The following is a 13,654-nucleotide window of genomic DNA, read 5'->3' on the forward strand; positions in this document are numbered from 1 at the left end:
ACATCCTAGTAATGAACTTTCCAAAGAACATCTAACAAAATACAGATGTTAACAAAATGTTACTGTTCTCAAGTTTTAAATATATAATTGGGAGGTTGGAAGAATTCCTATCACTTTATTCTCTCTGAAGTAGCTTTATTTGGTTAGCTGGTTTTCTCTTAGCGGAATTTTAGTTCTGTGCTCCAGGGGGTGGGCTGGGTAAACTTGTGAAGACAATGACATATATTTTTTTTAAATGTATTCTCTTTATTTCTATCTTAATGTCTGCAAATTCTTTTTTTCTACGTTCTGTGTAGCTAACAGGTACATTTTTTAATGATGTAGTAATACCACAGAACTTGAGTATGAATTAAAAATGTTTAGATGGGTGAAGTTCTCATCTCAAATTTTTTTTTCTCCATTGCCATGCTTAGGCCGTACTTAGTGAACCTTTTGCCCTGTCTAACACGAATAAGTAAGAGACCAGAAGAATCAGTACAAGAGACCCTGGCTGCGGCAATACCAAAAATCATGGCAGCTTTTGGCAATTTTGCAAATGACAATGAGATTAAGGTATCTTTCTTTAACCTATTAGTGCTCGCTGTTATGTCTCAAAGCACAGTAAGCTATCAGCGTTATCAAGCAGATGTAACAGAAAGCAGTGTTACTGCTGCATGTGTGAACTAAGGCAAAAGTTGCCCTTCCTTAATGTACGTTAAGTAATGCTTTGAATGAATGAAAAATAGATTTGCTGACTTTTAATTCACTTCTGTCTCCTTTTCTTTCTCATAAAAATTTAAGTAAGATATCTTTGTTTTTAGGTTTTATTGAAAGCTTTCATAGCTAATCTTAAATCCAGTTCCCCTACTATCCGTCGAACAGCAGCAGGATCAGCAGTAAGCATCTGTCAACATTCCCGAAGAATGCAGTATTTTTATGCCTGGTTATTGAATGTACTTCTAGGTAAGATTCAGGGGAAAATTAGTTAAATTTGCTTCAGGTATAAGTAACATGATTTTATTTTTTTTTCCCATGTAAGATAACTTTAATGTGTGAGGTTTTCAGGCAAAGGAAAGATACTTAACATTACCAGTTACACTGCTCATGCTTTCTCTATTTTGTATTAAGTTAGATGAAGATATGACTAACTAACTTGTGTCTCTATGTACTGCAATGCTAATTCAGTAATGTTGCAAAGAAACAGCCACAGCTAAGTAAACAAAAAGCCTGTTGGAAAATGAGGAGGTCTAGGGGTGTGCTGGAAGAACTTGCTCAGGAGTCTGAAGGCTTGAATTGCTCAGCAGCTTGGTTGTTAATGCAGCAGGTCTGAGGTGCAGGATATGGCTGCTATTCTCTGGGTCAAGAACACATGCCCTTTAACTTCTTTTTAGAACAGGTACCATGTAGATTCTTTGTTAAAAACTGAACTTAGACCAGAAATTTTTTTTTTTTTTTTTAAATTTTATTGGAAAGCACAACACTTTGCATTAGGTATTGCTTCCGTATTTCTTCATCTGGGAAGTCTGCACGGTCTTTGGGATATTTTGCAACTCGTGAGACATTTGTCTGGATTGTACTGGAAATTTTTGCCTCAGTTTTGTTACTGATGAGGGGTTCTTTACTATGTAGGATATCTTGCAAAAAGGAGAGGTCAGGAAGACGAACGGGTACATAAAGCATTATCCTGTTAGCCTCGCTTCCTTTAAGAATGGGTGAAAAATTCAAATGCCACATAACGACTTATCTCACGCTCTGGGACTTGAAAATGATGCACTTTTGAGCACACATTGTTCTTTCCTGCCTCAAAGGTGATGTTTTATAACGTCCTGGCAATGGTACTGGCAATGAATGCAGAGAGGAGCACTAATAGGAGCTCCGTGAATTGATTCTGATGGGTTTTTTTGGTTGGTTTTTTTTGCATTGAACATTGTGTTTTCTTACATATCTTGTATTTGTTCTTAATATATTTTGGGTTTGACTCTGATTAGCAGGTAGGTATATGGGACAAGGCTCACAATACTTGACGGAGTGTACATGTCATTCATTAGGATAGTAGCAAGTGTGTGTATGAAGGAATTCTGTTTGACCTTAATTAAACTACCACGTGGAGGGAGGAGACAGGTGAAGGGAGCAAGAGAGTCTTGATCACTTGGTGAAGGCGTCCGGTATTACAGAAAAGAAATTTTTCTGTCTTTTTATTAAGCGAAAAGAGGTAGGGAACAAGGAAGGTAAGAGTAGACCTCTGACCATTCTCCCACATTGCTTAAATCATTGGCAGGAATATTAAATAATGCATATTTTCAAATGTTTCTACATTTAGAAAGTATTCTTAAGTTGCTGCTAGGCTTGGGTTTTTTTTTGTTTGTTTGTTTGGGTTTTTTTTAGAAGCTATTTTGTGGACTATGTGAAATAACATTTGTGTTGAAACTAACCACTGCCAATAATGGATTTGGGTACTTCTTTTCTACACCTAGGCTTGCTGGTTCCTGTAGAAGATGATCATCCTACTCTTTTAATTCTGGGTGTTTTACTTACACTAAGGTATCTCATACCTTTATTGCAACAACAAGTAAAGGATACCAGCCTGAAAGGCAGTTTCGGAGTAACAAGAAAAGAAACAGAGATTTCACCTTCACCAGAACAACTTACACAGGTAAAATATAAATAGTAACCCTAACCTGAAAAGTACTAACTGGAAGGAAAAGAAATCAATCTCACATATAGTGTGATACAGGACTGGTTTGATGTTGAACATTCTGAATTCTTTTCTCAAATTCCTGTTCATTTTGGTAAATGATAGTTGGTCCAGTGACTGGAATTACTGATGAATAATGTTAATAACCAGAAATCCCAGAAAAATGCATCATCAGTGCTTGTTAGGTGTTCCCAAAGAAGCTAAAGAACTTCATAATCATTCAGGTGTTCTTTGATGTGATTCCTCCTCCTATAACAATAAACAGAAATAACAGAATTCTACTAAAAGAGCAGTTGAATGGCTACAATTAATTGACATTTTCCCCTCGGAAGAGTGTGGTGAAGATTAGATACAGCAAATATCAGTCATTTTTAAAACATTACTGAAGTTTAATGTGTTATGTGAGAAGAATTGTGGTATGTTGCATCTTCATAGAGACTTATTCCAGTACTTTGTTGGGGTTTAGGTTTATGAATTGACTCTGCATTACACCCAGCATCAGGACCATAATGTTGTGACTGGAGCTTTAGAATTATTACAACAGCTCTTTAGAACACCACCACCTGAACTTCTCCATGCCCTGACTGCTTCAGGGGGCATTGCACAGGTCAGTGTATCCAAAGATGAATCTGCCAGCAGGAACCGCAGTGGGAGCATAGCGGAACTTATAGGTAAGCTATATTTTTGGTAATTCAAGTAAAAGGAGATGAACATACATCACTAGCTCTATTTCTCAGTGTTAGCCAAAAAGTATGCAGGATAAAATGAAATATATAAAATATGCATGACTTGCCTTTTTCCCAGGTACAGTAAAGGTTTTTTTCCCTCCTTTCTTTAGGTGGGTATACATTCATTGAGTAATGACAAACTCAAAAGTATTTTTTTTGTACAGTTTTTGTTGATGGTTTTTTTTTTTGGTTACACAGAGCAAGGTGACTGTGGTGGCAGACTTTTTTTCCCACAAAATTAATGTTCTTCTTGCCAAGCATCTGACAACTGTGATTCATAAAAACCTGATCTAATCAGAATTTATATTAACTGATGGGTCCTTGCTGAATACCAAAACCAGCATGAAATTAAAGCATGACTTAATTCTATCCATAACTTTAAAACTAGCTAATAGTGTTCTTGTCTGTGAAATGCATGTTCTTAAAATTCTCTCCTAACTGCTACTTACCTGTTTCAAAAGAATAAATCTGATTTCCATAAGGACTTCTGTATCGAACTAACAGATCATTCTAATATTGCTGCTATTAGAAGGTAATTCATTAGCCAGAAGCAATCATAGCAGTGAAGTTTAGAGCGTATTTTTTTTAAAAGCAAACTTTACACAAGTGACATACAAAAATAAAAAGTCACTTCATGGCAAATGATCCAAAAAACTTGTGCTTCAAAAGCAACAAGACTGCTATTTTTTCTTGGCTTTGGGCTTTTTTTTTCTTCCCATTTGTGGCTATTAGAATTCCTTCATGATTTCAGCAGCTCTGTCTTTGCCCTGATGTGTTACTTTCTGTGATTTGCAGCTGGAGGGGGGTCTTCATGCAGCCCTGTTCTTGCGAGAAAGCATAAAGGTGATTATTTTCAAAAACAAATCTTTAATTGCATTTCTTTCTGATTTTTTTTTTTTTTCTTCCCCCTCCCCACTTCATTGTCTTGCTGAACTTTGGTCTTCATTCACAATTGCCTTTGTGTTATCAGCTGAGCTTGATCACTGTAAATTTTACAACAATTCTGATGCAATTTCTGATATTGCAATCAAGATATTCTAAAATCATTCAAAGAAGTATAATTCTTATTTTTTCTATAGTTCACTGGCAAAATTATGGTCATGAATATTGATACAATTTTCATTTTTTTAAAGAGCACATCTAAAAATAGTCTCTCTCAACAGGGCATTTTTCCTTTTGATGGTAATACTTAACCTTTAATGTAACTCATAAAATAGTTAACCTTCCTGGTTTTGTTAGGCCGGTTTTTTTAATCCTTGTTTCACTAACGCATGTGTATGTTTGCATGCTTTGATATGATGCTTTTGAATTTCTTTTTCTGTTCTTGATGATTAATGCTATTCGTTCTCTGTCTTACTGTGTATATTTTCATTTCTTTCTTCAATAGGTAATTCACTTAGCAGGATTTTAAGTAATAAAACTTGCTCTGAAGTATTCTTTTCCCAGTTTGTGCATGCAAGTACTTCATATCTAGTTATACGTCTACGCTTTTAACATTGATCATATCAGTACTAGAATCACTGTAGGTACAGCTGTGTAACAGTTTAATGGTCTGGTTTAGGTGAGCAAAATATTGCAACTACAGTGGAACTATGTGTGAGTGTAGTGCAGTCAGTGCAAGCATAGTAAGCAGAGATGTGCGATACTGAAAAGAAAAACTTCAAGGGAAAATTGACTAAATTTATACAAACTTTAAGGACTGCTATAGCAACTAGCTTACGCTTTTTCCAAATGTCCTCTCATTTTTTTGTCCAAGGAATCTCATAATGCTTAAAGAATATACCTATATACTTTAAAATATACCTAAATGTGAAATAGTGGGTAGAGCTGAATGAAATAGTGCTTATGGATGCAGCAATAATTTCTAGTTTAGAAACGACAGAGTGAAAGAAAGGTTTTCTGAAAGTAGGTATTGCTGCAGCATCCAAAGGTGAGACAGAATACAACAAATCAGAATAACACTTTTAAATGAAAAATGGTAAATCATCATTTTAATACTTTGAATTGTTAGTTATCTGCATTGTAACTTTGAAGTATTAATAGTAGTGTAAATTCAATTAAAGTACTTGTTAAAACACTAACCTTTCCTTCACTCAGTGGGAAAACATGTATGAGTCATCAGCTTCTATCCTTTTTCAAGATCATGGTATAAAGATTTTGTGGTCTTAAAAAAATGGCATAAATGAATTTGAAGAAATCTGTTCATGATTTTGTTTTGTACAGGTTTAATTTTAAATTGTTAATTGTTCATTTCCGGCTGCTCTCCGTTGTAGAAAGGAGGGAAAAATCAAGCCTATTCCCAGTTCCTACTTGAAGTTGTTTTGCAGTCTACTGCCATATAAGTAGTAGGCTTCTGCTGTTGGCCATGGGTGAAACGTATCTGTAACATTCCTTCGTGTGTAGGGATGTAAAGTGAGGGTGGTCTACAGAAACCTGTGACCCTAACCTCAGAACTCAGGTATTCCATGTATTTTAAGTCTTGGTGTTTCAGACCAACTTTAGTCTTGAGTAGCTGGCCTATGTTGGTTTGTTTATGTTTCACCTTCAGAAAATTATTTGCAAAAAAGGCTGAAAACTAATTTTGAAATTAAAAACTTACGTTCTACATCTTAACTGATTTCTTTTTTTTTTCCAAATAGTGGAAAAGTATGCTACAGCTTGTTTTATACACTCATTTAAACATACAAAGCCTGATGTGCCTAACAAGTGTTTTTCAGTGTCCTTCTTCCTTCACTTTTAAAGGTGATCAGCTGTGGAAAGCAGAATATCCTGGTTTGTGTCAGTGAAATGGATGTAAATGTGAAAAAGAATAGAGAAGAATTTACTATCTTTCATGCTTTCTGTTGGGAACTCTTAGCAGGATTTTACTCATTCTTTTGTAGGAGTGTGTAGTTCTCAATTACTGTTATTTTACATAGACCATACATGGTGATGTCATGGTTACTTACAGGTTTGAATAGCATAAAACGTACTTTTTGAGGAAGACAATTCTGCAGTGTTACTGCTATGTATGAAATTAGCTGTGATAGAGAAATTAATGCAAAAGTCTGTTAATGCTTAAATGTTAATTTAATGTTAATTTATACCCCCTGCTAACTTAATGAGATGCAAAAGAATTCACCTAGAGTTATCAAAACATTGGTATCTTGCATGGTGAATCTTAAGACTACCAATGAAGCTTATTCTAAATGGCAAAACAGGCTTGTCTCAAAGCAGTTATCATGAATCCCTCTGTCTCAGCAAGCGTCTTGCAACATCCATGAGGGTGGGCTCAGTAGCTCTGTCTGCACTGTGTCCTGTCCCATTTACAGACTTTTCAGTGCAGTCAAGTCCTTGGTTTGCTCCTGGGCAGTGTGTGCATCTGCAGGTATCTTTCTGCTGCCTCTGTTTAAACTAGACATTACTCTGTGAGTAAGAGAACTCTATGGTGATTGTGTTAGGTTGTAAGTAGTTCTCATTTTTCCTATGGCAAAAGCCTCTCTGAAGATTTCTGCATTAGTAGCCCCTGGATTTTAATGGCTGTTATCAATGATTCATCATCCTGTTTCACTTATGTCATCTTGTGCTTCTAGACTCTGCTGCTCTTCCCCTTGGGTGTTTCCCATTCTGTTATTTTGGGAGTTCCCAGCCCCAAACTGCAAGTAGACTTTGATAATTTTCATAGCCCTAAGGAGGGAGACGTCATTTATTCTATTACTTGTGGTGCTTAAATGTCCTTCTGAGTTGCAGGCAGACATCCAGATGCCTTTGTAATAACACATACTTGACAAAATTAGTGGGATCTTAAACACAGTCCACAAAAATAAACTAGAAGGAATAGGATCCTAGGTAGTTTCCTGAATGGTTACACTGTTAAAGAAAATTACTTAACTGTGTTTTTCCTTGTCACTGCTGTCTATTTCTCTCCTGATCAGATAGTGAGGGACTGGTGAGATCACTTTCTTCATTCCTCTCTCTTTTTCCATCTGTTGCCTGTCATAGCTTTGAAAAAAACTTTTTAAAAATAGATTTCACATCTAACCGACTTCAGCTGTTCAGCACTTCAAGTTGACTGTAATTTTGGAAAACTGTAAGGGTTTTTCTTATATCACTTCTCAGGTAAAATACTTCTTGGTGAAGAAGAAGGTTTGGAGGATGATTCTGAAACCCGATCAGATGTCAGTTCTGCATCGTTTGCAGGTAGCTAGCTTTCCCTTTAGCAGTGCAATCAACCTGTGTTACTATACATTACAAATCCATTCTTTTATTGCTCAATGTAAAATATGAAAGTGATGCGTTATGGTGACTAGGAAGTGAATGGACACTCAAAAGGCATGCTAACAAAACTGAAACGATAAATAGTCCTGGGTATAAAACTTTTATACTTACTTAAGGAAGTTGACTGAATTTTGTTTTTAACTGATAGGCTGTCAGATGGAGCTCCTGGTATAGATGGCATGGTGTCTTACAGATGCTTATTTTGTTACCTGTAGCCTAAAAGTTCAGTTATATTCTTTCCTTAACCTAGTTTACTATGTGGTATGTGCTATCCCTATCAAGAGTGAAAGACAAGTTTAAACACTTGATTGACTCTTAAATGTCTGTGTTTTGCAGCTTCTATGAAGGGTGAGATAACCAGTGAACTGGCTTCTTCATCAGGTGTATCAACAACTGGGTCAGTAGGGAGTTCAGCTGCTGATTCTACCGGACACGATATCATTACTGAGCAGCCACGTTCTCAACATACATTGCAGTCAGACTCTGTAGACCTGACAAGCTGTGATTTGACCAGTACAGCTACCCAAGGGGAAGAAGATGATGTGCTGAGTCAAAGTTCCAGCCAGATCAGTGCTGTCCAGTCAGATGCCACTATGGACTTGAATGATGGTACACAGGCTTCCTCACCAATTAGTGATAGCTCGCAGACTACTACAGAAGGTCCAGACTCTGCTGTAACCCCTTCGGACAGTTCTGAAATTGTAAGTGTGCAACGGGCAGAGGGGGGATCCCCTTCTACTGAGGGGCCCGACATATCTCAGAGCTCTTCCATGGAGGGCCCAGACTTGGATTCATCTACTTACTCGACTTCTACTTTTCCATCCTCAGCTAGTAACAATGGAAAGGTCAGCAGCTCGCACCTCTATTGGAGAGCTTGACCTCCTTTTAACACTTTCACTTCATCAGTAATTGAAAACTACAGAGTTGTAATCAGTGTGTTCACTGGGTGGGTTATATGAAGGCATTAACAGATTGTCACTCACTGAAAGAATGTGGATATCAAAGGCTTGACATAAATACATTCTCTTTGCATATCCTTCATTTTGTGTAGATATTTTAATTGTTTTGACGCAGGAGGACTAATGGAAGTGTTAAAGGGTGAACAGTCTATTTGGAATGATAGAGGAGTACTTTTGAAACCTAATGCTTCACATTGTTTTCTGCCTGTGCTTTTTCACTTGGCAATACAACTCATTTTTTTCTTTTGATTCCATCTTAAGGATTTATCCTATATTCTGCAAATACTGCATGATTTACTAATGTAGCAGTTAACATATCTAATAAACACCTGAAATGTGCATACAATATACCTATTTTAAGACATTTGTCTCTCTTAGACAAGTGTATTGTGAGACTGTAATAAAAACAGCAAATACGTAATTCCTGGGAGCAAGAGCAGAAAATGCAAAAAGGGGAAAACTTAGAATATCTTAAGTTTGGTTTTGTGATTTTCTTTTTTTCCAAACATTATCAAACTTTTGACTTATGTCTTCTGATAGTAACTTTGGAAGAGTAATAGTCTCTTACCACTACAAAAAATGTTAAATATACAATTATGATAAGCAATTACTCCTGCAAGTGTGAGGATTCAAGAACCAAAGGAGTGATGATTGCACTGTCTCTGAAGTAAATGTAGGCTGTGCAGAGCCCAAAGTGAGCAGGCATTTGACAAGTTGTCTTTATTGACAAGATGCGTTTCTTGCAAATTCTTGTCAAACTGTTGCATACGTCAGTTTGCATACTGTTTGCAAGCAGTAATTACAAGTAAAATTATTTTTTCTGAACTGAAAGTGGATTGTCCCACTTACCACAGGCTTTTTAATGAACAATTTCCAGGTGCTTATAAAATCAGGGAGTAACTGAAGAAGTGTCTTGTGTCTTCTGGTAAACTTACAATGAAATGTCTTTTATTTTTACTGTCTTTCATTAAAATTATCAATTTTTTTGTCTCCTATGGTAATTTTTCCATGTACCTACTGCCTATATATTGCATTGGTACCAAGGGTCAAACTCTCTTCTAGAAGTGCCCATTTTAGTAGTCTCTGGTTTAGTGAGCAAGGAGAGCTGCAGGGGAGGCAATGCACCGACCGTTCGACTTTCTTACGGTTAATGTTCATGGCTCAGGTGGGCGACCGTCAGATCTAACTATGGCCTCTGATTAACCAAAAGCTGGAGGAGGAGGGGAACTGCTTTAGGGCCTGCATGCAGCTGTACACTAATATTTATCAGGCTCATATTTGCTTTCAAATTATTTCTAGATTACTAACACTGCATGTTTGAGATCTAGTACTGTGTGTTAAGCTGAGGTATTCTAAGTCCTGCCTTTGCACTGTGTAGGTTTTGGAGGGTGCCGAAGGACAGTATTCTGGAATGCAAATTGGGCAGCTGCAGGATGAGGAAGATGAAGCTGCAAATATTCTCCAAGAAGATTCATCAGAGTCTTTCAGAAATTCTTCTATTGGTAGGTTGATAAATGGGATGGGGGGAACAGAACTGGTGACACCTTTAAGGCAGGTGTCACCAGTTGCATCTGGTGTCTAACTTCCAAGGGACTGAAGACTTGCGTAATGAATATGGAAATCAAATAACTAGATTGAAATGTAAAATAAGGAATACATTTCAGCACTTCTAATGAATCACTTGTTTTGATCACTGCTAATTTATTTTTCATGTTTGTATGATTATGTTAAAGTGCTTTTAATTTGCATCTGAAATGTTATTTCATGAATTGCCTTTTTCTAAAGCTCTTCAACAACCTCACCTGTTGAAAACCATGAGCCATAGTAGGCAGCCTTCCGATAGCAGCGTAGATAGATTTACATCAAAAGAAGATGCAGCAGATCCTGGTGATCATGAAAATAAGGTGAGAATTAGTCACAGTGGTCTGGTTTAAAGTTCAAAACAACTAAGTTTAAAAAAAATTTAAAATTACAGTGATGATCGTGTAAATTAGTGGTAAACGTGGGTAGCCTGTATATGTGATGTACTTCATTACAGGTCAAAATAACTCAGATTTACTATTCAAACCTTAGTTATAGCCTGAATTTCATTTCACTTAAGATGAATACGCACGTGTTGATACCTTGAATGCAATCACCAGCAAAACCATAATAGAACACAAACTGCTGAGAATACAAATCCTTTTTGTCTGTACACTGTAGGGTACACTGATACTTTATACTGAAATATCTTTGTGCTGGTTGGTAGCTGTGTAGGTAACTTTATGGTCTCCTCGGTAGTTATTATGTTTTACTCTTCGAGCCTCCCATTCTGTGGTGAGGCTCATGCCATTTTAACCATAGGTTACTGTTTTCCTCTTACGGTTTTCTGACTTTCTCTTTGGGCCTTGTTCTGAGCTGGCGCAAAAGGAGTTTGGCTTGTGGCAGGCAGATCAGCTTGGGCTACTGGGGAACTCTAAATGTGTAACGACAGAAGGTTGTCAGCCTTCTCTGGAAAGAACTTGGGTATTAATTGCTTCTCAAGTAAATTTTCCGAAGATCATTGCTTGGTGACCAAAAGCAGTTTATCAGTTTATCAGACTCCTTCAGATACAAAGAGAAAGTCTGGGTAATTCATAAAATCTATAGAATGATTGTTGTTTCTGTGATAAAATTAAACCAATTCTGTTACTGGTTACAAACTTCCTGAAAGCATTTCATTTTAAGGCCTTTTTTTGGAATATGTATTAAACACATTTTGTGTTACAACTTTTATACATTTGGGGATGTGCAGTATTTCTAAACCTTGCTGTGCTTAATGTTTTAAGTTGAAGATTAATTTTTATCTATATAAAAATTGTGTTTTGCCTTCAATAGCCCTCTAGGGTAAAGGGGGACATAGGTCACTATACCGATGGAAATTCTGCTCCTTTAGTGCACTGCGTTAGACTTCTGTCAGCCTCTTTTCTACTCACTGGGGAAAAAGGAGGTAAGTTTCTGTTTAAGACTCCTTGGTTCATTGTGTCTTTCACTGTACAGAGTTGGAAATGGGAACAGTTTACTCTGGTTTTTAATCTCACTTCATTGGAGGTTTCGGAGGTGAGGTTTTTCTATGTCAGTCCCGATTTAAATAATCACACCAGGGTACAGAACAACCCACAGACACTTAAACTTATGCCATTTTACAATTAACCCCATTTTGAACCATTGGGCATCTAAAGAAGTGTTATGGTAACTTAACCCTTAAATCAAATAATTACATTTTCAATTTGTAAATTCTCTTGAGAAAACCTGTGGGGACATGATGGTTTATAGATTGTATGAAGCTGTGAAGACAATCTAACATTAGTATTTCTTTTCATCAGTGTTGGGTGCCCAGTTTGTCCGCTGTAAAATTATCAATACCTCAGTAGAAGCTAAGGAAACAATTTTCTGAGTTGCCATTGTGTTGTTTTTTACATTTTTTTTATTTTTGGGGGAAAAAAAAGTGCCATATATAACTGCTGCCTCTGATAAACTGGAACTACTTGCTCTGCCTTCTTATTTTTTGTCCAGGCTATGCTATTTATATCACACAGACATATTAATTAACAATTTAGGAAGCTTTTAATTACCCTTCCCCTCCTCCTCTTTTTTTTTTGTTCTCCGCAGCTTTAGTTCCTGATAGAGATGTGAGAGTCAGTGTAAAAGCCCTGGCAGTAAGTTGTGTTGGAGCAGCCGTTGCACTTCACCCTGAGTCTTTCTTCAGCAAACTGTATAAAACACCCCTTGAAGCGATGGGAGAAGAGTATGGTATGTTGCGGTTCACATATTCCATTTTAATTGTGTCTTTTGGTTTTCAAATAGTGAGGCAGCATCTATACTGAAAATTCTAAACCCAGTTTAGTATTTGCAAACTAATATTGCACCAATTGGAATGAATGTGCTGTCCACGCTGGTACGGCGTATCATCAGATAGGGATTTCTTTGGTAATAAGAGTTAAGTTTCAGTGGATGAGCTTGTACAGCTTCTAAAACAGCTTCAACTTGTCAGTACAACTTAAATAAATCACTTCTTTATAGATCTTATAAATGGTTTCTTCTAATTTATTTCAGACCATCTTATATATGGTTTCTAAGCCACTAGGTTCATTTTTATGAATGCTACAATATGATTGTCAGGGACCTGGAGTATTCAACCGGCTCGATACTGATAGTGGCAAAGGTGGAGTGTTGACCAAAACTGTTCTTGGATTTCTGCAGAGCAATTTGTGTACAATTGAAATAAATCACTAGTGGGTTTATGTGATCATTGCTCTGGATGGTGTGAATGATCTGTAGGTTACATGCAAGGGATCTCTGAAAGGTAGAACTATAGTATTGTGAATATGCTGACATTGTTTGCACAATAATTGGTACCTCCACTGCAACACTTCTAGGGATCAGTTAAGTCCAAGACTAGTATTTTTAAAATAAAGTAGTTGTAACTTATTTTCTTAGAGGAGCAGTATGTATCAGATATTCTGAACTACATTGACCATGGAGATCCCCAGATTAGAGGAGCTACTGCAATTCTGTGTGGAACAATTGTCAACTCCATTCTCACTAAATCCCGCTTTGATGTGGAAAAATGGCTAATAAATGTCAGAAGCTCAACAGGTAACAATTTATTTTAAGGGTGTCTTTTTTTTTTTTTACTGTAGCCAAAATTTTCTTTTGTTTCATTGCTCTAAATTATTTTTTTGTTAGGAAATCTCTTCTCCTTGGTAGACTGCATACCTCTGCTACAGAAAACACTGAAAGATGAGTCCTCTGTTACATGCAAACTGGCTTGTACAGCTGTGAGGGTAAGCAGAAGTGCTAATTTATTTGCACCACCACAGATCACAGGGGCGTTATTCGTTGACTAGGATCCTGTTATGGTCAGGTGTATAAACATGCAGCAAAAACAATTACGTCTTCCCCGGGAATTTTATTGTAGAAAACATGGATTCAGGCACAGAAATGGAGAAACAAACAGATGGAAAATAGTTATGTTGATTAGATTGTGTAGTGATGTAAACTGATCACAGTATTTC

The 13,654-nt window shown here is 36.7% G+C and overlaps 1 protein-coding gene across 1 annotated transcript in view; it reads left to right on the plus strand.

The window, feature by feature from the left end:
- Positions 1-13,654, plus strand: part of HTT (huntingtin) — a 76,963-nt gene that overhangs the window by 13,029 nt on the left and 50,280 nt on the right. The window contains exons 6-18 of the mRNA XM_074148136.1: positions 414-552; positions 801-942; positions 2,454-2,632; positions 3,141-3,345; positions 4,198-4,245; positions 7,501-7,581; positions 7,996-8,360; positions 9,997-10,120; positions 10,404-10,522; positions 11,475-11,586; positions 12,249-12,389; positions 13,077-13,235; positions 13,326-13,423. Coding sequence (XP_074004237.1) covers positions 414-552; positions 801-942; positions 2,454-2,632; positions 3,141-3,345; positions 4,198-4,245; positions 7,501-7,581; positions 7,996-8,360; positions 9,997-10,120; positions 10,404-10,522; positions 11,475-11,586; positions 12,249-12,389; positions 13,077-13,235; positions 13,326-13,423 — 1,912 coding nt within the window. The remainder of the gene's footprint in view (positions 1-413; positions 553-800; positions 943-2,453; positions 2,633-3,140; positions 3,346-4,197; positions 4,246-7,500; positions 7,582-7,995; positions 8,361-9,996; positions 10,121-10,403; positions 10,523-11,474; positions 11,587-12,248; positions 12,390-13,076; positions 13,236-13,325; positions 13,424-13,654) is intronic.

This window comes from Numenius arquata, chromosome 5 (assembly GCF_964106895.1).
Source record: "Numenius arquata chromosome 5, bNumArq3.hap1.1, whole genome shotgun sequence".
In the NCBI taxonomy this organism is placed as follows: domain Eukaryota; kingdom Metazoa; phylum Chordata; class Aves; order Charadriiformes; family Scolopacidae; genus Numenius; species Numenius arquata.